This window comes from Heloderma suspectum, chromosome 2 (genome assembly GCF_057233095.1).
Source record: "Heloderma suspectum isolate Gila_16-S chromosome 2, 16-S_ref, whole genome shotgun sequence".
NCBI lineage: Eukaryota > Metazoa > Chordata > Lepidosauria > Squamata > Helodermatidae > Heloderma > Heloderma suspectum.
This window is the reverse complement of record NC_139459.1, coordinates 51,478,446-51,503,438: the sequence shown is the minus strand read 5'-3', so window position 1 is coordinate 51,503,438 and position 24,993 is coordinate 51,478,446. Positions and strand designations below refer to the sequence as shown.

Here is a 24,993-nt window from a genome sequence, read left to right as displayed (position 1 = left end):
TGAGGAATTATATGACTGGTTATGTGTAATAAATTTCTATATGCATTGTGATGCTAATTGCACTGGGTAGCACTTAGTATGCAAGCTGCATTACAGATTAAACCTTACAACAATCCTGTGAGGGAGGTCTTTATTTTAATATTTGGTTATCTTGAAGCAAAGGAACTATGTCTGAAAGACTACATTGCTGATAATCACTGTGGCTGAACTAAGGTTTGACTGCTGATCTTCCAAATCCAAGAAAAAACACTCAGTGGCTCCACTCCACTGTTTACTTGTAATTTGAAAGGGATAGGCCTACTATTTAAACTGTTTTTTTCTGGTTAATTTTGAAATGCAATAAAACATCAACATATTGATTTGTTCCTTTCCTAGGCTATTGCCATTGTATTAGGCTTCCTGATCGTCGCAGCTTTTGCCATAATAATATTCTTTGCAGTAAAGACCCGAAGTAAAATGAATTACTATGGTAAAACGAATATCCTCTGGGATAAGATAAAAAATTATGATGAGGCTCCCAATGTAGAAGAATGGGTAAGTTAGCTATGTTAATATTTCTTTGTGGAACTGTTTATAATAAAGAGGATGTGTGTCAGTGCCATAGCTTCAAGATCTCAGAGTTACTTAGTTTTAAAGTACATTAATTTTAATGTGTTCCTGTGTTAGGAAGCCTTCAGTGTTATCTCTAGTCCTTTCCGTAACCAGCACATAGCTTGGCAGTGAATAAAGTTTGAAGCTGTGGGTAGGGGGTAGTCTAAGGGACAGAATTAGATGGCTACAGCTTCTCCAATGTTGTGGGTCAGGCCACCTTGGGAATGGAGCAGACAGACCCCTTCCTTAGGGGTATGGGGTGCGCCATGAAAGGGGTTGTCCCTAGATACCCCACTCAGATGGGTCGGGTACAATGTGTCCAACTCGGTGACAGCTGCATAATTTTGCTTGAAGGTTTTGCTGTATCAAACTAAGGGCTATTCCAACCTGTGTGAAGCTGGGTCTGTTCGCTCCACCACAAATGGTAGTGTTTGTAGCTGTTTATAATGACTGTGCTGCTGGAATATCATTATGATTTGTAGTGATGTGCAAGTGTTGTTAAAACACATTCTAAGCTATGAGTAGGCAACCTGGCGCCCTCCAGATGCTTTGGACTACAGTTCCCTTAATCCCCAGCCAGCATGGCAAATATGGATTATGAGATTATGGGATTTGTAATCCAAAATACCTAAAGTGTATAAGGTTGCCTATCCATTTCCTAAGCAATATTTGTTGAGGTATTTGTTTTTAAAGTTAATTCATAATATGAGTCCAGGCCAGGTCAGGAACACTTTTTCTTGCCTGGATTGCGCTATGCTTGTGGTGAATGGGTTTTCTGAGTTTTGTGTGGCAGCATGTAAACTTGTGGTTTACTTTCAGAATGATCAAGCAAGATGAGTTGTTCACTGTGAACACGGTACACTCTGAGGTGGGGAGAAAATGACCCAGGCCATGTGCACCATAGTCAAGCAAACTGGCCCTTGGTTTATGTTACTGTTTACAAAGTCTAAATGTCCCTTTGAAAATGAATTGTTACTTTTTCTATTCCAATTAGGGATGGCGGAGAATTCCTCCATGGACCCCAGTGAGGCCGTGGAGGAACGGAGTACTTACCTCCGCCGCCCATCAAAGTCCTCACTGGCTGGATCCTGCCCACCGCCGGCTCTGGAGTGCCTGTGATATAGCCACCTTTACCGTATCGCTGGCTGATGCTGACTCCACTCCAGACACAAATGGCGTCCAGTATGCCATTTGCGGCCGTAAAGGTCTTAGATTAAGCTAAATGCAGCCGTAAATGGCTAGCCTAAAGCGTGAAAACCCGCAGATGCCATTTGCAGCTGTAAAGCCCTTAGTTTAAACTAAATGCAGCCATTTACGGCTGCATTTAGGTTAATCTGAGACCTTGTTATAGGGCCGCGGTGGCTTAGTGGTTAAGATGCTGAACTGCAGACTGGAAGGTCGGCAGGTCAGCAGTTCGAGACCCGAGTGCTGCGTGACGGAGTGAGCTCCCGTCTTCAGTCCCAGGTCCTGCCAACCTAGAAGTTCGAAAGCAAGAAATTGCAAGTAGATAAATAGGTACCGCCTCGGCGGGAAAGGTAACAGCATTCCGTGCACCTCGGTGTTCAGTCATGCCGGCCACATGACCACGGAAGCGTCTTCGGACAGCGCTGGCTCTTCAGCTTAGAAACGGGGATGAGCACCGCACCCTAGAGTCGGACACGACTGGTTGGGGATACCTTTACCTTTTACCTTTTTTTTGTTTTTGACCTTGTTGCACAAATTATGCTTAAGTCTGTTCCCTCTAGGAGGGGCATACCAATATCCCCTTAGAGACACACAGAACTCTGAGATTCAGTCCAATGCAGTTTTATTTGGTAGGAGACAAACAGCGCTGTTTGGGTGGATTCGCACGGCTAACGTCACAAAGGAGAACCACAACCTAGAAGTTTTCGGTATAGCTTATATACATTCAGTATAATTACTTCTTTATTTATTTATTTATTTCATTTCTATACCGCCCAATAGCTGAAGCTCTCTGGGCGGTTCACAAAAATTAAAACTAAAACAGCACACAATAAAACAATTTAAAATATATAGAACATTAAAACCACAATATAACAATACAACCACAATAAAACCTAGCAGCAGTGCAGGAGTTTAAAATACAGATTTAAAACAGCAAAGCTAAAAATTTAGAAAGCTAAAATGCTAAAATGCCTGGGAAAATAAAAAGGTCTTCACCTGGCACTGAAAGGAATACAATGTATGTGCCAGGCGAACCTCACTAGGGAGCTCATTCCAGAGCCAGGGTGCCACAGCAGAAAAAGCCCTCCTCCTAGTAGCCACCTGCCTCACTTCCTTTGGAAGGGGCTCACGGAGAAGGGCAGCTGACGATGATCTTAAGGTCCGGGCAGGCACATATGGGAGGAGGCGATCCTTCAGGTAACCTGGCCCCAAGCCGTTAAGGGCTTTGAATGTTAACACCAGCACTTTGAATCGGGCCCGGAAATGGACTGGCAGCCAGTGCAGCTGGAAAAGTACTGGCGTAATATGAGCTCACAGGCCAGTCCCTGTTAACAGTCTTGCTGCCCTAGTTTGGACCGGCTGAAGTTTCCGGACTGTTTTCAAAGGCAGCCCCACATATAACGCATTGCAGTAATCCAGACGAGAAGTTATCAGAGCATGGATAACTGTAGCTAGGATATGTCTGTCCAGATAAGGGCATAGTTGGCATACCAGCCTAAGCAGATAAAAAGTGCTCCGTGCCACTGAGTTCACCTGTGCCTCAAGTGACAGTTCTGGATCCAAGAGCACCCCCAAACTACGAACCTGATCCTTTAGGGGGAGTGCAACCCCCTCCAGAACTGGTTGAATATCACCTAGCCGGGCAGACGGACCATCCATGTAGATGTTAAACAGCATGGGGGATAAAATAGAGCCCTGTGGAACCCCATGGCACAATTGCCATGGCACAGAGCAATAATCCCCCAGCACCACCTTCTGGAATCGGCCATCCAAGTAGGAGCGGAACCACTGTAGTGCAGTGCCTCCAACTCCCAACCCAGACAACCTACCCAGAAGGATACCATGGTCGATGGTATCGAAAGCCGCTGAGAGGTCCAGGAGAATCAACAGGGTCGCACTCCCCCTGTCCCTCTCCCGGCAGAGGTCATCGCACAGGGCGACCAAGGCAGTTTCCGTTCCAAAACCAGGCCTGAAGCCTGATTGAAATGTATCTAGATAATCCGTTTCATTCAACAGTGCCTGGAGCTGTCCTACAACCACCCGCTCAAGCACCTTGCCCAGGAAGGGGATGTTGGCCACTGGCCTATAATAGTTAACATCCTCTAGGTCCAGGTTAGGCTTTTTTAGGAGTGGTCTAATTACCGCCTCTTTTAAAGCGGCAGGCACCACTCCCTCTCTCAAGGAGGAATTTACAACCTCCTGGGCCCAGCCAGACATCCCCTCCTTGTTTGATTTAATAAGCCATGAAGGGCAAGGGTCAAGCACATAAGTGGTCAATCGGACTTGGCCAAGCACCTTGTCCGCATCCTCAGGCCTCAGTAACTGAAACTCATCCAATAAAACTGGACCAGACGGTGCTCTGAACGCCTCTACCAATGGAACTACATTAATGGTGGTGTCCAATTCATGACAAATCTGAGCGACTTTATCTTCAAAGTGCCGTGCAAACTCGTCACAGCGTGCTACCGAGGGTTCCACTGTCTCTCTCCCTGGCCCAGAATGTAACAGGCTGCGAACCACTCAGAAAAGCTCTGCTGGACGACGCTGAGAAGATGCAATGCTGGTGGAAAATAACTGTCTCTTTTCCACCCTCACCGCCACACAGTAGGCTTGATAGTGGGCTCTTACCTGTGTTCGGTCAGACTCAGCACGAGTTTCCCTCCACCTGCGTTCTAGCCATCTCCCCTCTTGCTTCATTGCCCTCAGCTCAGGTGTATACCAAGGAGCTGGCCAGGCTCTGCTCAGAGGGAGGGGGCGCTTGGGCGCGATCGTGTCAACCGCCCGAGTCATCTCTGCATTCCACAGAGCGACCTCGGCTTCGACAGGAGCACCAGCCATACCAGCAGGAAAATCCCCCAGAGCCCTCTGGAATCCATCAAATCCATTAATCTCCAGGGGCAGACCATTTTAATAAGTCCCCCACCCTTGCAGAGGGGGAAGGCTGCCAGGAGTCTAAACCTCAGCAGGAAGTGATCTGACCATGACAAAGGGATAGATGTTAATTCCTCCACTTTCAGATCACCATCCTCCTGCTCAGTGGAGAAAACCAGATCAAGCGTGTGTCCTTTTATATGCGTTGGGCCGATGACATGTTGGGACAGCCCCATGGTTGTCATGGCGGCCATGAAGTCCTGAGTCACCCCGGATACAGCGGCCTCGGCATGGAAGTTGAGATCCCCTAGGACCATCATCCTAGGGTCCTCAACACTAAGTCTGAGACCACCTCCGTCAGCTCAGGCAGGGAGTCTGATGGGCAGCGGGGTGGGTGGTACTCCAACAGAATCCCTAATTTGTCCCGGATACCCAACACAAGGTACAGAAATCTGCACTCGAATGAGCAGGAAGCCTGGAGAGGGAGATTGAATTCCTATAGACCACGGCAACCCCCCCTCCCCAACCCTCAAGTCGGTGTTGGTGCTGCACTGAGTACCCAGGAGGGCACAGCTGGGAGAGAGTGACCCCTCCCAGTTCCCCCACCCAGGTCTCAGTGATACATACCAGGTCAGCCCCCTCATCCACAATCAAATCATGGATGAGGGAGATTTTATTTTGGGCCGACCTGGCATTCAGGAGCAGCACCAGCAGACCCGAGGGCAGACTGGTAAGACTGCCAGGAACCATCAGGTTGGGGAAAGAACCAGAAGAGGGGACAGCTGTAAGGTGTCTAGCCCCTCTTCTCCTCAGCTGGCCTGTTAATCCCCCAACGCCATACCTCCCCCTGCCCGTGATCACAGTTATAGTGGCACTTCCCCGACCCCCTGAGTTGCCCAATAGTCCTCCCAGGCACATATTAAAATGTTAGGGTATAAAATGTTCAACAGTATAAAATATAAAAGATAAAAGAGATAAAAGAACAGCAGCTAAGAAGGAGCAGATAAAGTCCACGTTTGCCCCTTTCTCCCTCGTCTTTAAAGCTGCTGCTATTTGCTGCTGCTGTTTGCTGCTGGTATCTGTGGCTGCTGGTGTCTCTGGAGAGGCAGGTCGGTAGGTCTTCAGGTCCTGTTCTACATGACTCCAAGTGCGACGCTAAGTGCGCACTTAGCGTCGCACTTGGCGCGACGCCGAGGCGCTGCCTCTGGCAGCCCCGCCTTAAGTACCTGTTTGGCGGGGGCAGAAGCAGGCTCAGGATCCACCTGGTGCAGCTGCTGGCTGGTCCTCCTTCCCCCAGGCTCCTTCCCATTAGCTATGCTTCTCATTAGCTGTGCAGGGTGGGCCACATAATATTCATGAACTTCATTAAGCATGCGTAGTTGACATGTCTCTACAGCTGACCTGTCCTTGCAAGCTGGGCAGAAAGCAATCTAGCTGGAACTGATTCTAACCAGCTGCAGGAGTGGCGGCTACTTGGGGGGGGGGGGCGCCTCTGGCTGTACCTAATATGAAACAGACCATTATTGTTGGTTTCAACAAGGCATTTGATAAGACTGTCTTCCTCTGGGACTTTCCACTGTAGGAGGCCACCTCGGATGGCTGCCAATACTTTAAGATGGTGCCTCTTTGGTTCTATCAACCTTTACAGTCGCAAATGGTGTACTGGACGCCATTTGCATCTGGAGTGAAGTCAGCATCAGCCAGCGATATGGCAATGGCTGCCGTATTGCTGGTGCTCTGGAGCCAGCTGACGGCTCGCAGAATTGCTGTGGAGCTGGCCAGCTAGGATTCCGGGGGGAGGGACAGATCGCCTCCCCCTCTCGTGGACCCCCTCCCCCTGGAATGGCTGGTAACTGTTCCGTACATCCCTAATTCCAGTCATTTAGCTGTGGGGTAATAGCGCAACATCTGAAATTTATTTATTTCTATACCACCTAATAGCTGAAGCTCTCTGGGCGGTTCACAAAAATTAAAACCACAGTGCGCAGCATAAAATGATATAAAATATGAAAGTTTAAAACCACAATATAACAGTACAACCAGAATAAAACCTAGCAGCAATGCAGAGATTTAAAACACATATTTAAAACACCAAAGCTAAAAGACTAGGAAGCTAAAATGCTAAAATATTGGGAGAATAAAAAGGTCTTCAACTGGTGCTGGAATGTAGGTGCCAGGCGAACCTCTAGGAAGCTCATTCCACAACCAGGGTGCCACAACAGAAAAGGTCCTCTTCCTAGTAGCATCCCCCCTCACTTCCTTTGGAAGGGGCTCACGGAGAAGGACAGCTGAAGATGATCTTAAGGTCCAGGCAGGCACATATTGGAGAAGGCGATCCTTCAGATAGCTTGGCCCCAAGGGCTTTCAATGTTAATACCAGTACTTTGAATCTGGTCCGGACTGGCAGCCAGTGCAGCCTGAAAAGTACTGGCGTAATGTGATCTCGTTGGCCAGTCCCTGTTAACAATCTTGCTGCCCTATTTTGGACTAGCTGGTGTTTCTGGATTGTTTTCAAAGGAAGCCCCACGTGTAATGTATTGCAGTAATCTAGACATGAGGTTATCGGAGCATGAATAATCGTAGCTAGGCTATCTCTGTCCAGATAAGTGCGTAGTTGGTATACCAGCCTAAGCTGATAAAAAGTGCTCCGTGCCACTGAGTTCATTTGTGCTTCAAGTGATAGTTCTGGGTCCAAGAACACCCTCAAACTACAAACTTGATCCTTTAGGGGTAGTGTCTCCCCCTCCAGAACAGGTTGAACATCATCTAGCTGGGCAGACAAATCACCCACTAACAGTACCTCCATCTTGTCTGGATTGAGTTTCAGTTTATTGGCCCTCATCCAGTCCATTACTGTGCCCAGGCACTGATTCAGAACAGCCACTGTCTCACCTGGGTTTGATGAAAAAGAGAGGTAGAACTGGGTGTCATCTGCATATTGATGGCACCTGAGCCCGCACCTCCAGATAACTTCTCCCAGCAGTTTCATGTAGATGTTGGACAGCATGGGGGATAAAATAGAGCCCTGTGGAACCCCATGGCATAATTGCCAGTGCAGAGCAATAATCCTCCAGCACCAACGTCTGGAATCAGCCATCCAAGTAGGAGCGGAACCACTGCAGTGCAGTGCCTCCACCTTCCAACCCAGACAACCTATCCAGAAGGATACTATGGTATTGAAAGCCGCTGAGAGGTCCAGGAGAATCAACAGGGTTGCACTCCCCCTGTCCCTCTCCCGGCAGAGGTCATCCCACAGGGTGACCAAGGCAGTTTCCATTACAAAACCAGGCCTGAAGCCTGATTGAAATGGATCTAGATAATCCGTTTCATTCAGGAGTGCCTGGAGTTGCCCTGCAACCACCCACTCAAGCACCTTGCCCAAGAAGGGGATGTTGGCCACCAGCCTACAGTTGTTAACATCCTCCCGGTCTAAGTTTGGCTTTTTCAGGAGTGGCCTGCTTACCACCTCTTTTAAAGAGGCTGGCACCACGCCCTTTCTCAAGGAGGAATTTACAACCTCCTGGACCCAGATGTAAAGATATATGTAAACCCAAGCATCTACAGTACGTACGCTAAAAGTTTTAAAAAGTGCTCCACCTTCTTAAACTGGGAGTGCTTAATTAGATGAGTTGGAAACTGGACTTAATGCTGCTAATCTGACATAACTATCTTTGTGTATAGTATTCATTGCACAACTGGATATTTTTATTATTTGCATGTGACATTGGCTTGTTTTGACCTTTATCCAGAAGGTTAGTCTAAAGAGTCTACTTCATACAGTGCTTTCAATTATATGAGGTAAATGTTTCGGTGAGACAGTTTCGGGGCGTGTTCTTCACTAGCTAATGAGCTTGTTTACTTATGTTTCACTCTGGTTGGGAAGGAGAGAGTAAAACTCAGTAAAATAACAAATCGCAGTGAACAAATCCAACAGAATACCTGTGGCCTTTTGTGTTTGTCATGAGTCAGCAATCCAAAGGAGAAAATTGTAGCTAACTTGTAATACTTGAGCTGGCCTTATGTGAATAAATGCATTTAATGCTTTGGAGAAAATCTCTGCTGTTCAATGTCAGGGGGATTTTTTTGTTTCTGTGTAATTGTGCTGCAGTTTAAATGTTATATCTTAGGGTACTTTCAGATGTACCCAGTGAACATACAGCTGTCTATGAACCCAGATACTGACCCAAGTACTAGTGGGAGCCAATTGTAGTGCATGTGGCAAGTTCATCAGCTTGTTATATCCAATAACTGGCAGACCTGAGTAAACTGAGAATCAAGCAGATTGCAGTGTTGGATTTATGTTGCCTCAAATTTTCCAGGTTCAGCCATAACCATAGAGCAGGAGTCCCCAGCCTTTTGGGCCAGAAGGTCACATTCGTAGTTTTGATATTGTTGTGGGTGGTCTCACAAAATGCCTGCCATGAGGGGGCTTACCCATTCAAAAAATGGCTGCCATGCTGGTTGTGATGAGTCACAAAACACCTATTTCCCAGAAGCAACTGGTGAGGCTAAAAGAAACAACTTGCCCAAGAATTTAAGTACAAAGCAGAGTTGGGTGTGAGTTCCAAAACACAAACCACGCTTTTGAGCCCACAGTTTCCTGCTTCAACAGAATCTGAGGTGGAATTTGAGCCCCAAGTGCCAAATCATATATTTGACCCAACAAAGCACAATAAAATATGCACTTCCCAGAAGGTAAGAGAAAAACATGCACAAACAAAAGACGTAGCCATACCACATACCCCCCTCCCAAACCTGCAGCAAAACACATACACCACGCATAACACTCCCCCGCCACACACACACAAAACACCAAAAATCCAGACACACAACTCACCAGGCAAGACACTCTCTACCACCCCCAGCTTATGCTGCTTACCCCAGCCATAGAGAGTATACATACAGTTTCTGTTACTGAGATGTATATTAAAGGGCTTCTCCAGTGTTCAGTGTATTGAGCTATCGCAGACTTTAGAATACACTGAAAAGCATTAATAATCACCACAGATGAAATAGTAATAAAAGGTTGTAGTGGAGGGAAAAAAAACAGAAGGTACCTTTTCTGCCAACCTAGCAGTTCGAAAGCAAGAAATTGCAAGTAGATAAATAGGTACCGCCTCAGCGGGAAAGGTAACAGCGTTCCGTGCACCTTGGTGTTCAGTCATGCCTGCCACATGACCACGGAAGCGTCTTTGGACAGCGCTGGCTCTTCAGCTTAGAAATGGGGATGAGCACCGCACCCTAGAGTCGGACACGACTGGTTGGGGACACCTTTACCTTTACCTTTTAAAGAAAAGTCTTACTCTCCCCTCACACTACTGAATTGCCTTGGTTGGTATAATATATTCACCTGGAATATATTATACCAGTACAGATGGGCCAGTCCTAGGATCAAGCTCTTCGTTATGTCTCTGTAATATGTGCCATTTGTGAGTGAGCCTATAATCTTTGTTTTGATTTAGGATATATCTGTACAGACCTGGTTTGGCAGTAGATCTAATCCAGTTGTGCAGGAAAGTCCCCACAAAAATAGAGGTACTGGGATCTTTTCCCGGCATCTCTTCTTGTAGATTGTACCATGTGAAGTGACTCCACCATTAGTGGGTCAGTTCTGTAGTGCCAAACCACGGTATGGTGTTACATGACCAATCCTCAGGCCTACATGCTCCCTTTCCTGTCCCTCCTCCCCTTACATGCTCCAATTAGTTCATTCTACTTCCTGGTTTGTGACTAACCATAGTTTGCTATTGCATATTTAACAGCAAGTTATCATTTGCCATAACCCAAGAAGCATAACTAATTAAGCAGAGCATGTGAGGGGCGGAGGGAGCACATAAGCACAGGGTTCATTCCTCTATTGCTAAACCATGGTGATATGAATCAACCTTTGAACTAACTGGTATCAGCAGCAACAGGAAGGCTTTCACAGTTGCTTATTCAGTGCATCAGTGTTCCGTCACAGCTCCCGCTACTGACTAATTTCACATATTACATAGAGACAAACTTGGGTTTACAACCAAGCATACCAAATGCAGCTCCATCAAGTGTACCTGTATGATACCTGTGTTTACATTCAGATTTCATATATTTAGGTGTGCCTGTTAAAATGGAATGTGAACCACTATATCCTGTCTCTGCATGTTCTGTTACACTCATTCAGAGTTCATATGTAGTTTTCAATTACCCCAAACAGGAGAATGACTTAGTACAGCTTTCATGACTGCTTATTTAGAGAAATAGTCCTGTTTACCATTGCATTGATGTGTATGTGCCTATTTCTTTTATGCCACAGTCAGCAACACAAGAATCCTGCTCTCAGTTAAAGTGCAAATTTTATGAACATAACATGCTATCAATTAAGTTAGATTTAGGCAATGAGAATTTTGCAAATCTCTGCTATAGGAACACTCTCTGGTCCTGAATATAATACTAATTCTTTACGCACTTGGCCACCAAGCCAGCTAAACCAACTAAGTGAGTTAATGGTCAGTAGGATGAAATCTTTGTCAGTCCAGTTCTCTGGCTTAAACGGTTAGTGGAGTCATTCCTTTTTTAAAGGAATGTTAAGGAATGCTACCATTTGTTTGTGGTTTGTGTGGTATGTAGTTGGAGGGAATACAATGACTGGGAACATGATAAGCTAAAACTGCTTTCCTAATAACTATGACATCAGCAAATGATGTAGGAAACTAGCTCATTATCAATGCTGAAAACATTGTTGAGAGGTGCACCACCAGGTGAGTCTCTATTTTGAGGACTGTACAAATATATCCTGGCTCTTTGCTGCTTTTTTAGTATATGTTGTTGTGTTGTTTTTCTTATAACATCTGGTTTAATTCAATATTAGTCATGCTGAGCACTGTGTGTCCAGAGTGGAAAGGCAGTATAAAAATCCTAATAAATTAAAATTAGCATGACTGTCATCTGGAACTGTTTCCTTTTTCCCAAAAAGGAAAGGCCAAACTATTCAAGATGCAATGTGAATCTTTTTTCCCATCTGAGTAGCTGCTTCTGTTGTGCTTTGGGAAACTTGGCTAACAAGGCATGCTGTGGCTATGAAAAGCTGTAGGCTATTGGCAACGCCTTATCAAGTTTTAAGCCCATGGAGAACTTGATTTTAAAACCTTTTGACATAGTAATGTCACATGGAATAAACCGTGAAAGAATGTCAAATATTAAAAAAAGAACATGTCCCCTTTCTCTTGGAAAAAAAAACCCTGCTTCAAATACCCATGTACAGCTTGAAAAGCCAGTTAGGCTGCTCTTTTGGCTCTCTCCTCTCTGTCTAAAGGAAGTCCTAAAGTGAAGACATACAGGTATGAAGTTGAATGCTAAAACTGTAACACTGAATAATAGATATAGTCTAAGTAAGAACAAAGCAGTCCTTTGTGAAGATAGTTACACCAACTTCTTGGATAGTTCTAAAATCGATATTAGTGTAATGGCTTTATTAAGCCAACCATAGGGTCACAGAAAATGTACGCGCTTTTGAGATCTCCAGATCTCTCCATCAGGCAAGGTATTACAAAAAGCAGACTTGGCGGTGGGGCAGGTGTCGGGGGAGATGGGGAGAAAAAGGAAATGAAAAAGATTGGCTTGATAGTGAAGTCACAGTGTCTGTATTTTCAAAATCCCAAGTAGAGGTAGAGGGGTCTACAGAAATTCAAATTCAGCTCTGCAGATCATGTGATGGTTATAGGTTGGACCTGGAGCTGCCCCTAGGGTTGCTGAGAGCAAGGAAAAGAAAAAAGTTGGGTCCCCCATTTTGGAAATATAAAATCCATCTGTAACTCAGATGTGTTTCCATTCTGGGATAAAGCACATGGACCCCTTTTACCAGTGGTTTCACAGAGATAAATTAGGCAATCTTTATATATTAATTAATTTTTGTGAACTGCCCAGAGAGCTTCAGCTATTGGACAGTATAGAAATAATATAAATACATAAATAAATATAATTCTTTGATGGTGTACTTGTTGCCCAAATACTGACGCACGTGGCAGTTTACAAAACCTATCACGTGATTCTGACCATAGTGCTTTGTAAGTGGGTATTCATTTTGGCAGGTTACTGTGTAGTCTTAACATCAATACTGCTGCCAGCAGGGAAGATTCTTCCCCATTTCCTACGTAAGAGCACAATTTTAATGGAAAGACCCATGTTCATTTGAAGCCAGTACAGATGGGCCAGTTGAAAGGTCCTTATAAATCATATATGTGTATATGTGAGTGTGTGCATGTTTTATGCAGAGAGGATTCTTATAGATGTTATTTATTTAAAGTATTCTTAACCTGCTCCTCAGACAAAAAAGTGGCTTACAATCAGCAAAAAAGACAGTTCTTGCCCACAAGCTTACAATCTAAAAAAATGCGAGACACAAGGAAAAGGGGATGGGGAGGGAAGAAGAAAAGGTAAACTGTTTTAGGTAGAAAAGGAGAGCACCTGTGCCTGCTGCAACCCTAAATGTTTGTATTTAATATGGTTGTTGCCTTCAGTATGCAGATAATGGCATCGAGTTCTTAGCAAGAGGTTACACCAAGGTGACTGCCCTGACCCATGCTATTCTACAATATGCCTTAAACCTAGAATTTCCAACACTTGTTTTAATAAATTCTGGCACCTTGGGCTGAACATTCCTAAGCATGTGAATGGGTTGCTCCCACACCTGCCTGGAAACCATCCTGGCAAGATGCAGAATATAATGCCTTGCCTGCTTCAGGTAGCAGCTGTCTCACAGGCACTCTTCTAACTCAGTGGTAGCCTGATGTAGCAGGCAGCTAGGTCCAGGATCAGCACATGGACAGCAGGATGGGGGCACAGTGGTGATGCTGTTTGGAGCTCTGGTCTGTGCACCCAAACTCCCTGGTATAATTAAGGTAGCAGGACTAGCCAGTTCAGGTCCATGGCTCATAGCTCCATTCAGTGCCACTATCGTTGTCATAGACAGGCCAGAGTAAGTAACGAGGAGACCAAAGCAGTCTGTCTGCTGCCCCACCCCCCAACTGGGTCTGCAGACATACATTCAAGTGAGAGAAGGAGGCAGCTGGATTCTGCTCTGGGCAGTTTGTCCTGAGTGAGCAGTGAGTGTGTATTGTGTTGAGCTTTCTCTGTGGAATGTGTTTCCCAGGGTGGGCCTCCTGACCTCCCTTAGTGAGGCTTTTTGTTGACAGGTAAAAATGTAGCTGTTCTTGAGAGCTTTTTCAGCTGGCTGAATTGGTCTGCATTTTAAGCTTGCTTAAGCTTTTAATTAGCCAGTTGTGCTGTGATGGCTGAGTTACAGCTGGGTTTTGTTTTTTATTTTAGTGTGATAATTGTTTAGGCTGGTTTTAATTGAGTTTTAACGTTGTGTGCTACTTCACATGCTGTTTTGTGTAAGGGAATATGACTCAGGGTGAATCCTATGGATGTTTAGGCAGAAATAAGTCCTACAACTCCCAGCATTCCCCAGCCAGCTATGCTATGTTGGCTGAGGGATGCTGGGAGTTGTAGGATCTCCTTCTGTCTAAACATCCATAGGATTACGCCCTAAATGCCAGTATTTGTTCCTTTCTGCCTGGTGGGGCAAGAAGGGAGTTTTCCAGTTTCTCTTTTTTCCTGGTGTGAGAGACTGGCATTTTCAGGCTTGATAACATAAAAATGCATGCAAGAGACACTGCTGTATGACTTGTGTTAAACCTGGAAAGATATAATTTCTTCTGATGGTAGTAGCCAACCTGAAGAGTCCTGGGATGACCTCCAGAAAGTGAATAATCTTTAGTCTCTTTACAAAGGTTAGACTGAAAAGAAATGTTCACCAGGCGGCAGGGGAACACCATAAGAACGTAAGAGTCCTGCTGGATCAGGCCAAGCATTCTGTTCCCACAGTGGCCAACCAGAGAGGCCCATGTGAAGCCCACAAGCAGGACATGACTGCAGTCACATCTTTCAACTCAAGTTCTCCAGCAACTGGTATTCAGAGGCATGCTGGCTATGATCTTGGAGGTAGAATATGACCATCATGACTAGAAGCCATTCCATTGGTAGCCTTGTCCTCCATGAACTTGTCTAATCCCCTTTTAAAGCTGCCTTAATTTGGTGGCCATCACCATATCTTGTGATCAAGAACACCTTAGTTTAACTGTTGAATTGTAGTGACTCCTATTCTCGCATGCACTTTTAAGGCAGACAAGGGCTTGATAAAAAATACTGGTAGTGGAAATGTTGCATAATTCTATCTGGGGTGAGTTGCTTATTATGCCCCCTGTGGGCAGATAGCTATCAGGTAACCTGTTTGTCAATGGTGTGGTGTGCAGTCAGCCATCTATTCCAGAAGTTAAGACTTCCTTTAAATACCAACAGGGATAATCTTTTTCTGACGAGGTATTGTGACATTTAAGGATCTGAAATTGGACGAATTAAAAGCTGACTAAATTGTTTAGTTCTGAAATGGTGGTGTCTTGTTCAGTGCTATGCATTTATCTTTAATTTGACAGGTGTATATTCTTCCAGGTCAAGAATGTAGAACCAGCAGCACCCACACCAGTAGCTGACTATCCAGATCGAGTTGCCAGTTCTGTGGGTTACTCAGTTTCTGATGCTCCTGCACATCGGATCTACAATGACAACAGCTACAGAGCTACTCCGTAAGTACACTGTCCCTATTTTCTGATTGAGTAGGCACAACGCAACAGAAGGCCAGCACAGCACCATGGTTAAACAATTGGGAGCAAGCTCTAATATCATCTGCTTCCTCCCTTATTCCACCTTTATGAAGCATGGATCTTCCTCTGCTCAGTAAGCTTTATCATCACTAAGATTGCTGCTGATGTAACTATTAGCGGCAATTAGGTCCAAGCAAGTTTTCTGCCTTTCCAAGATATTAATTAAGGCTAGTCTTGGATCTTGGATTTACTGGAGACCCTGGTTAGGCCTAACTGTAGTTACCTTTTAGCTGGCTGCTGTTAATTGATGGTGGGCAGAGGGTGGGTAGAGCGTAGAGTTTATGCTCCAGAAGGGAAGGAATCAGTAGTATTACACCTGCATCTGATCAACCCGGAGAACTGGCAGAACAGTCTATTTTTAAAAGCACTATTGATCTTAATGACCCTCATAGGTAATTACTCATACGTTCGTGCAGGGTTTATTAAGTACAGTTCTATTTCTTTATCACAGTCGGAGATGTGCATAGACCTGGTGGCTTTTTTCAGTATTTTACCCACCAAAAAACTTTTGGCTAGTCATGATGGCTGTATATTGCAGTACAGTTTCTAAGATATGCAGACCTAATGATAAAAGTACAAAAAATATATAAAATATACAACACACGCATACACACATGAGCAAAAAGCACAATGTCTGTTTGAAAAGTGTGGTTTCCATGTTACACTGTTTCCTTTTAATGTAATGTGTGTTCCAGTATTTAATCATCAGTATTTGTATAAGGATAGCCAGTATTTGGATAAGAATAACCAATCAGTATTTTGATAACCTAGGAAATAACCTCACACTTACAGTGCAATCCTATGTAAGCCCGTTCTTAAGTATTTTGGGGTCCTAGGCAAGATTGTATTTTGGCACCCTGGTGGACATGCCCCCCTCTTCTCTCCGCCACCTCTATCACCACCCCCTTGCTTTGATCTTACCTCCTCCTTCTCCAGCCACCACCCTCCTCCATCCCCTTACTCTCCCTGCTGCCTGCCTCCCCTTCCATGCTGTGCTTCAAGGGGGCCTTCCTTAAAGTGAGGCATTCTGGGTGAGTTGTCTATGAAGATAGCCTGTGCTGCTTAAATTAAAGGAAGTACTCCTCAAAGCACAGCATTTGGGCCTGTCTGGTTCTCTGGCAAGCTTCCTCAGCTGCTTTGTGCACCTGCTGTGGCTATCTGTAGAGTGCACCAGATCTCTCACTCTGCAAGGTTCCTCAGAGTGAGAGATTGGGCGGGCGGGCTCAGTCTCTGGGTAGCAAAGGTGGGTGAGTGACAGGCACAGGCACAGGGAAGGAGCTGGAGCGTTGCTGCCACCTTCAGGGAGTCATCCCCCCCCCCAAATGTTGCGTCCAAGTTGTTGTTGTTGTTTATTCGGTCAGTCGCTTCCGACTCTTCGTGACTTCATGGACCAGCCCACACCAGAGCTTCCTGTCGGCCGTCGCCACCCCCAGCTCCCCCAAGGTCGAGCCCGTCACCTCCAGAATATCATCCATTCACCTTGCCCTTGGTCGGCCCCTCTTCCTTTTGCCTTCCACTTTCCCGAGCATCAGCATCTTCTCCAGGGTATCCTGTCTTCTCATTATGTGGCCAAAGTACTTCAGTTTTGCCTTCAATATCCTTCGCTCAAGTGAGCAGTCTGGGTTTATTTCCTGGAGTATGGACTGGTTTGATCTTCTTTCAGTCCAAGGCACTCTCAGAATTTTCCTCCAGCACCACGGTTCAAAAGCATCTATCTTCCTTCGCTCAGCCTTCCTTATGGTCCAGCTCTCGCAGCCATAGGTTACTACGGGGAAGACCATTGCTTGAACTATGCAGACCTTTGTTGTCAGTGTTTGTTTTGTTTGTTGCGTCCAAGACAGCCACCCTATTCACCCCACAAAGAAATGGCCTTGATCCTATGCATGTCTACTTGGAAGCAAGTCCCACTGAGTTCTTTGCGACTTGCTCTCTCAGGTAAGTGTGCAAAGGATTGCAGCTGTGGTCTCTTGAGCATATTGTTCATTAGCTGCTGCTGTTTATTTATTACATTTATATCCCACCATTTTTCCTCTTGCAACGAACTGAAGGTGATTTACGTGGTCCTCTCCATTTTATCCTCACAGCAACCCTGTGAGGTAGGTTAGGCTAAGAGTCAGTGACTGGCCCAAAATTTTCCAGTGAGCTTCATCGTCAAGTGGAGACTACAACCTGGATCTCCTGAGTCTCAGTCCAACATTTTAACCACTACCCAAATTAGCTCTCTGCCACAGTGACAAAGCCGCTGCACCTTGCATTTTATAGTGGCTGAAATGGTTTTAAATGAGAGCTAGGATCAATGTAAGTTTGGGGAAATGTTAAGCATGGTGATTAATGCCTTAGGCATGCATTTGAGATACGTCCCCTTGTGGTATTCTCTGGATCCATTGTTTAGAAAGCCAACTTGCCTTTTGTTTTCCATTACTGGTTTTCCAGTGTCACACTTGTTCAGCAGGCATTCCTTAGATGTGATGTTTGATCATTAGTCTAGCCCCTTCTTCCACATTTTCATTGTCTGGGTTCAAGGGGGAGTTCTGCAGAGGTGGTGATCTGGAAGTATGTGGATCTTCTGTTGCTTACCTTTGTATCTTCCAGACTTGTTTTTTTTGTCCAGAAGACACTTATAGCAAAACTTGCTATTCATGTTTATAAATAAAAATAATATAACAGGTGCACTCTTTATTTATTATTTATTTATTTTATTACTGTTATATCCCACCTTTTTTCCTCCTTAGGGAACCCAAGGCGGCATATATAGTCCTCCTCCTCCATTTTATCCTCACAACAACAACCCCCTGAGGTGGGTTGGGCTGGGAGTCTGTGACTGGCCCACAGTCACCCAGTGAGCTTCCATGGCCGAGTGGGGACTAGAACCTGGATCTCCCGGCCCCCAGTCCAACACTCTAGCCACTACACCACACTGGCTTTTTACACACGTATTACGTAAAATAGCGCTCTAATGAATGGTTGTCACAGTTGACAGTCACATATTTTGAGAAGTGGGGCAGTACATGTCACCTCTTCATTGCAGAATTTCAATTCTCAAGAAGAAAAATCAGGACATGTCTTACAAGTGAAGCTTTATTGATGTTCTGAGTCCCTATACTGAATGAAATAAAAGTTCATTAGAATATACATTCAATTGAAAAGCAGTATACCACATTAGAAGCATTAAAAAGGCATGCATTTCGGTTTAAGACATCCTTGATTTCACCTTATAAAACTGCCCTCTGTAACCCAGGAGTGTGTCTGATTACAAGATGGTTACAAGTTACAAGATGGGGGATACAAGATGCACAGTTACAAGATGGGGGATACGTGGCTCAACCACACTACGAGCGAGAAGGATCTTGGAATTGTCGTCGATCACAAGCTGAATATGAGCCAACAATGTGATGTGGCTGCAAAAAAGGCAAATGCTATTTTGGGCTGCATTCATAGAAGCATCGCTTCCAAATCCCGGGAAGTACTAGTTCCCCTCTACTCAGCACTGGTTAGGCCTCATCTGGAGTACTGTGTCCAGTTCTGGGCACCACACTTTAAGAAGGATGCAGACAAGCTGGAGAGGGTTCAAAGGAGGGCAACAAAGATGATCAGGGGACTGGAAACAAAGCCCTATGAAGAGAGACTGAAAGAACTGGGCATGTTTAGCCTTGAGAAGAGAAGACTGAGGGGAGATATGATAGCGCTCTTCAAGTACTTGAAAGGTTGTCACAGAGAAGAAGGCCAGGATCTCTTCTTGATTATCCCAGAGTGCAGGACACGGAATAATGGGCTCAAGTTACAGGAAGCCAGATTCCGACTGAACATCAGGAAAAACTTCCTGAGTGTCAGAGCAATACGGCAATGGAACCAATTACCTGGGGAGGTGGTGGGCTCTCCCACACTGGAGGCCTTCAAGACGAGGCTGGACAGCCATTTGTCAGGGATGCTCTGACTTGGATTCCTGCATTGAGCAGGGGGTTGGACTCGATGGCCTTGTAGGCCCCTTCCAACCCTACTATTCTATGATTCTATGATTTCAAAAAAATTTGAAATCCACATCTCTGCTCAGTACCCATGACTTACTTTCTTTCTTGCTTGCTTGCTTGCTTGCATTTATATCCCGCCTTTTTTCCTCTTGCGAGGAACCCAAGGCGGCTTACGTTATCCTCCTCTCCGTTTTATCCTCACAACAACAACCCTGTGAGGTAGGTTGGGCTGAGAGTCTATGACTGGCCCAAAGTCACCCAGTGAGCTTCCATGGCCAAGTGGGGACTAGAGCCCGGATTTCCCGGCTCCCAGTCCGTCACTCTCACCACTACACTACACTGGCTGACTTTGCAAGTGTTTCATCACCCCAGCCTTTCTCTAGCTTGGGGGTGGGGGGACGCAGGGATCATCCTTGTATTTATTTTCAGTCTGGTTGTTTGGATGGTGGGTAGCCAAGGGCCACCTCAATTGACCAATGCAAAACGAGCCCCACCTCCATTCCACCAGCTCCAGAAATTTGAAGCTGGGGAAGGGAGCAAGGGATTGTTCCTGACTACCTGTGGAAGCACAGAGCAAGGTTGTGGGCTATGCCTGAAAGGCTGTGCACACTTACCTGGGAATAAGCCTCATTGAATGCAATGGGACTGACTTTCAAATAAACATATGATAGCACTGAAAGGCAAGAGCAGGATCCTGGAGACCAAAGTCAGCCAAAATTTGTGGATCCCTGGATTTATTATTCTTCAATGCATGAGGACTAAGCTTAAAAGTTAATTCCTTGTTTTGTTTGTGGGTGTGGCGGGGCAGTGGATGGATGCTGCAAGGGTCAATTAAACCTGTAATCATTATTCCAAACAACTGAATTGCATGAACTGTAAACCTTTCCAGTAGCTATGTCTTTATTTGGGATATGTTCAGGGTGGAACAGATGATTTTTTGGTGAGACACCATGAGAGTTCAGGGTCCCTGGGCCAAGGGGCTTAGAGTCTTGATAATTCAAAGGAGACAACAGAGAAAGGAGAAGGAAATGGAGGAACATGTAATTATTTTATTTACATGTACTTATTTGATTACAGTAGGATAACGAGTTCTGGAGAACTTGAAAGCTTGCACAATATTTTGTGACCTTTGAGTTGGCCTAATAAAGCTATTATGGTGATACTGATTTGTGGGGGAGGGGGAAATTGGCCAATACGGCCACCCTCACTTTTTGCAATAGCATTTAGTTAGTTTATTCAGGTTGTTTCTAAACTCTATGTGGCAAATTAGGCAAATCTTCCATATTTGCACCACCTTGCCCCTGCTGTAAAATTAAGAAATTAGCAATTAAATTGCTCCAAGAAAATTCTGGATTAAAATATAAAATTCCAAAGCAACTCAACTTGGCCTCTTGGTACAAGACTAATTAAACTTGTCTTATCTTTGAGGCTTCCCAGATGGGAAACTGAAGTGCCAAACAATTAGTAATTGATGATTTGCTCATTGGTAATCTTTATTGATAAAGAAGTAATCCAGACAAGATGTGCCAGGTTTTGCACTTGGGGCACCAGGAGGTTAGTGCCCATAGCAAATTTATAGTGACATCACCCTCACAAAATCGTAAAAATAATTAAGTTAATAACAAAACCAGGAATGTGATCAGATGAGGTAACAAGAGGGATATTCTAAGCTCATAAACACAAGAGATATGTTTTGAGAACACATACAAGACAGGATGGAGTCAAAGAAATCTTGTGTCACAAGCACTCCTGTAACATGTCATAGGATTCTGAAACGTTTTTATATGTATGTATGTATGTATGTAATTTATTTATTTATTTATTTTTATTTATTTATTTATTTATTTATTACATTTCTTAATCACCCATCTGGCTGGTCACCCGGCCACTCTGGGCGATATACAATAATACAAACAGTTTAAAAACAATAAAATTACACATTAAAACACACTTTTCTAAAATTCCCCTACCTACCCCGAATGCCTGCCTGAACAACCAAGTTTTCAACGCATGGTGGAAGCTTATTAAAGAGGGGCATGGTGGAGTTCCCTGGGGAGGGAGTTCTACAGAGTGGGGGCCACCACAGAGAAGGCCCTCTCCCTTGGCCTCACCAGCCTAGCTGTCCTGGCTGATGGGACAAAAAGAAGGCCATCTGAGGCTGATCTTGTTGAGCGGCCTGTCTGGTGTTGCTGGAGGAGCTCCTTAAGACAGGCTGGGCTGGAACCATATAGGGTTTTAAAGGTCAAAACCAACACCTTGAATTTGGCCCGGAAAACAACTGGTAACCACTGCAATTCCTTCAGCACTGGAGTGATGTGATCACACCGTTGGCTGCCTTTAATCAGGCGAGCCGCTGCGTTCTGTACCAGCTGCAGCTTCTGAAGCATCTTCAAGGGTAACCCCACGTAGAGTGCATTAGAGTAGTCTAGACGAGAGGATGGTCGGGAAGGTAGGGGCGCAGCCGCTGTATTAGATGGAGTTGGTGCAGCGCTGTCCGGCTCATAGCTGACACCTGAGCCTCCATGGACAGCTGGGAGTCTAAAATGACCCCCAGGCTGCAGACCTGGTCTTTCAAGGGTAGCTGTACCCCATTCAACACCAGGTCAACATTCACCAACCTCCTCTTGTCTCTCACCAAAAGTACCTCGGTCTTGTCAGGGTTCAGCATCAGCTTATTCCTCCCCATCCAGCCACTCACCGTCTCCAGACATTGGGACAGGGATTCCACAGCCAACCTTGGTGAAGATTTAAACGAGAGGTAGAGCTGCATGTCATACACATATTGATGACACCGCACCCCAAACCTCCTGATGATAGCCCCCAGCGGCTTCACATAGATATTAAATAGCATCGGGGAGAGGATGGAACCCTGTGGCACCCCACAAGTGAGCCGGCATGGGTCTGAAACCTCCTCTCCCAGTGCTACCCTCTGGTACCTGCCAGAGAGGAAGGACCGGAACCGCCGCAATACGGTGTCTCCAATGCCCAACCCCCCAAGGGGGTCCAGGAGTATACCATGGTCAATGGTATCAAAAGCCGCTGAGAGGTCGAGGAGAAAAGTAAGGAGCATTTGCCCCTATCCAGAGCCCTCCTCTTATCATCCACCAAGGCCGTTTCTGTCCCATGCCCAGGCCTGAAGCCCAATCGAAATGGATCTAGATAATCGGCTTCTTCCAAGGGTGCCTTCAACTGCATCACTACCACCCACTCAATCACCTTGCCCAAAAATGGCAGATTCAAAACTGGGCAAAAGTTGTTCAGAACTTGGGGATCCAAGGAGGGCTTTTTAAAAAACGGTCTTATCACTGCCTCCTTGAGGGCTGATGGCATCACTCCCTCCTCAAGGGAGGCGTTCAACACCACCCTGTTCCCCTCACCTAGCCTCTCTCTGCAGCTCATAATGAGCCAAGATGGGCAAGGATCAAGTAAGCAGGTGGTTGGCCTTACAGATGAAACACCTTGTCCACTTCATCAGAAAGAAGAAGCTGGAACCGATCCCACAAAGCCGGTTTGCCACAGACCACCTCTTGCTCGCTAACTGTAATAACACTCCTAATCTGATCAATTTTATCTGCAAAGTGCCTTGCCAAAGCCTCACAGGAGGACTTAGAATGCTCCAGTGGCTCCGGAGCAACTGGACCAACCAGGCTCTGGACCACTTGGAACAGCCTCCTGGGACAGCACTCTGCAGACACAGTAGAGGCAGCATATATTCCTTTTTTGCTGCCTTCGCTGCCACGTGATAGGCTGAAGATACAGCTCTAGCCTGTGTCTGATCGTCTTTGGAGCGAGACGTCTGCTACTGGCGCTCTAGCCGTCTCACCTCCTGTTTCAGAGCTCATAACCATGGATTGAACCATGGTGCAGTCTGAACCCTGTTCAGGAGGAGAGGGCGTTTCGGAGCCACACGATCTAATGCCCCAGTGATTGCAGCATTCCACCCACTCAGCAGGGTCTTGACTGAGTAACAGACTTGGCACTGCAGAGCAGCAAACGAAGGCCAGAAGATGGAGTCACTCCTCCCTCAGCCATCCTTTGGCTCTGGACAGGCCCGGAACAGGGGACAGATACTACACATCTCTCTCTTGTTCCCCTTACCTGGCATGGCCTGCCCCTAGCACTCCGCCAGTGCCTGCCACCCAGCCTCGGTATGTTCTGGCCCTAGGGATGTACGAAACACTTACCTGGTTTCGTCCAGGGACATCCACGGTGGGGGGGAGGCGCTCCATCCCTCCCCCCGAAATTCTCCCCAGCTGGCTCCACTCCACGGCGACTCCACAGACATCTGGCTGCTGGACTGCGCAGGGACGCAAATTTGTGTCCCTGTCTTTTGCCATGATAGGCTACATATATCTTTACGTAGCCTATCACGGCAAAAAAAAGGGAACGCAAATGGCGGCGGCTGCCATTTGCGTTCCTTTTTTTTGCCGTGATAGGCTACATAAATATATACGTAGCCTATCATGGCCTCCACAGGGAATTTACATAGCCTATCACGTATTTAAGTATTTACGTAGCCTATCACAGGTATAATGAAGAAACGAATGGCAGCCGCAGACGCGGCCATCATTCTCAAAGCAGCACGAACAGCACCAGGTAGGCATTCCAGTGCACCACTGGCATTCGGCCTCACTGAGATCCGTGGCGGAATTCTCCAACATCCCTATCTGGCCCCCAACACTCCCCCCACTGCCTCTGTCAAGTGGACACATGCCCCCTCGCTCCTGCCTATCAGGCCGGTGACCCACCCCTAAAAACACAACAGAATCCCCCAAACCCCACCCCCCACCAACAGTTAAACAAAAAACAAAACAATACATCCCCCTTACAAATACTGCCAGGCAGGAGTCCACAGGGAGAGCAGCAGCGGAGGAGGAGGCACGCCCTCTTCCCTGGGTGGTGGCTTCTCCTGCAGATCCTGGCTCTGTTATAATCATTTATCTCAATAAGAAGTAATATTATTTAGATGTAAATGATTTAAAGAACAGAAATGTATCCTTAGGAATGTAGCTTAATGGGATGTAAATAAACGAAGTAAAAACAATCTAAACATGTTTAATAGCCTCCAAAAGGTATATAAAGGAGATTCTGGACAGGCAACAGTGGAAGCTGCCCTCTTGGATCAGCTACTCCCAATGTTTTGCCTGTAAACTGTCTTGGTAAACTTGAAACTAACCATTGGTTTTTTTTTACTTTGCTTAGAAGCCTTGATTTAAGATGATGTTGAATGTATCATGTGTTTGTATCTATTAATGTTTAAGCTTTTTATTTAGTATTCATATGCTGATATTTTTATAGTAAAGTAACAAAAGACAAACCTTGTCTGCGAAAGTGATTCCTGGAAATAAAAAAAACTTTATATGACCTATATCTAGAGTGAAGAATTTAATCTTACTCTAAAATGGCATCTGGTTGCGTGAGGGATTTGAATATATTGAATAACCTGGTAGCCTACATACTGATACATTTTGAGAGAGCCTCTGAACCACAGCATATGCCACACTTAGGGTGCAATCCTATTCAGATAGGCGGCCGCCTCCGAACTCAGAAGCAACCGCCTATCCAGTGCGGGTCAGGAGAAGCATGGAGGGGATCGTTCCCTCCGCGCTTCTCCTGCCCTTCATTTTTGGCTAGACAACCAATTGCGGCTGTGTAGCCGTGGGAAGGGGGAGCAGGGG

General features: G+C 45.7%; 1 protein-coding gene across 4 annotated transcripts in view; it reads left to right on the top strand.

Annotated features, from left to right (window-relative positions):
* The window catches only part of OCLN (occludin), a 51,428-nt gene that overhangs the window by 18,119 nt on the left and 8,316 nt on the right, over positions 1–24,993 (top strand). For all 4 annotated transcript variants that reach the window (XM_084833535.1, XM_084833533.1, XM_084833534.1 and 1 more), the window contains exons 4-5: positions 376–534; positions 15,136–15,269. In XM_084833535.1, coding sequence (XP_084689661.1) covers positions 376–534; positions 15,136–15,269 — 293 coding nt within the window. The remainder of the gene's footprint in view (positions 1–375; positions 535–15,135; positions 15,270–24,993) is intronic.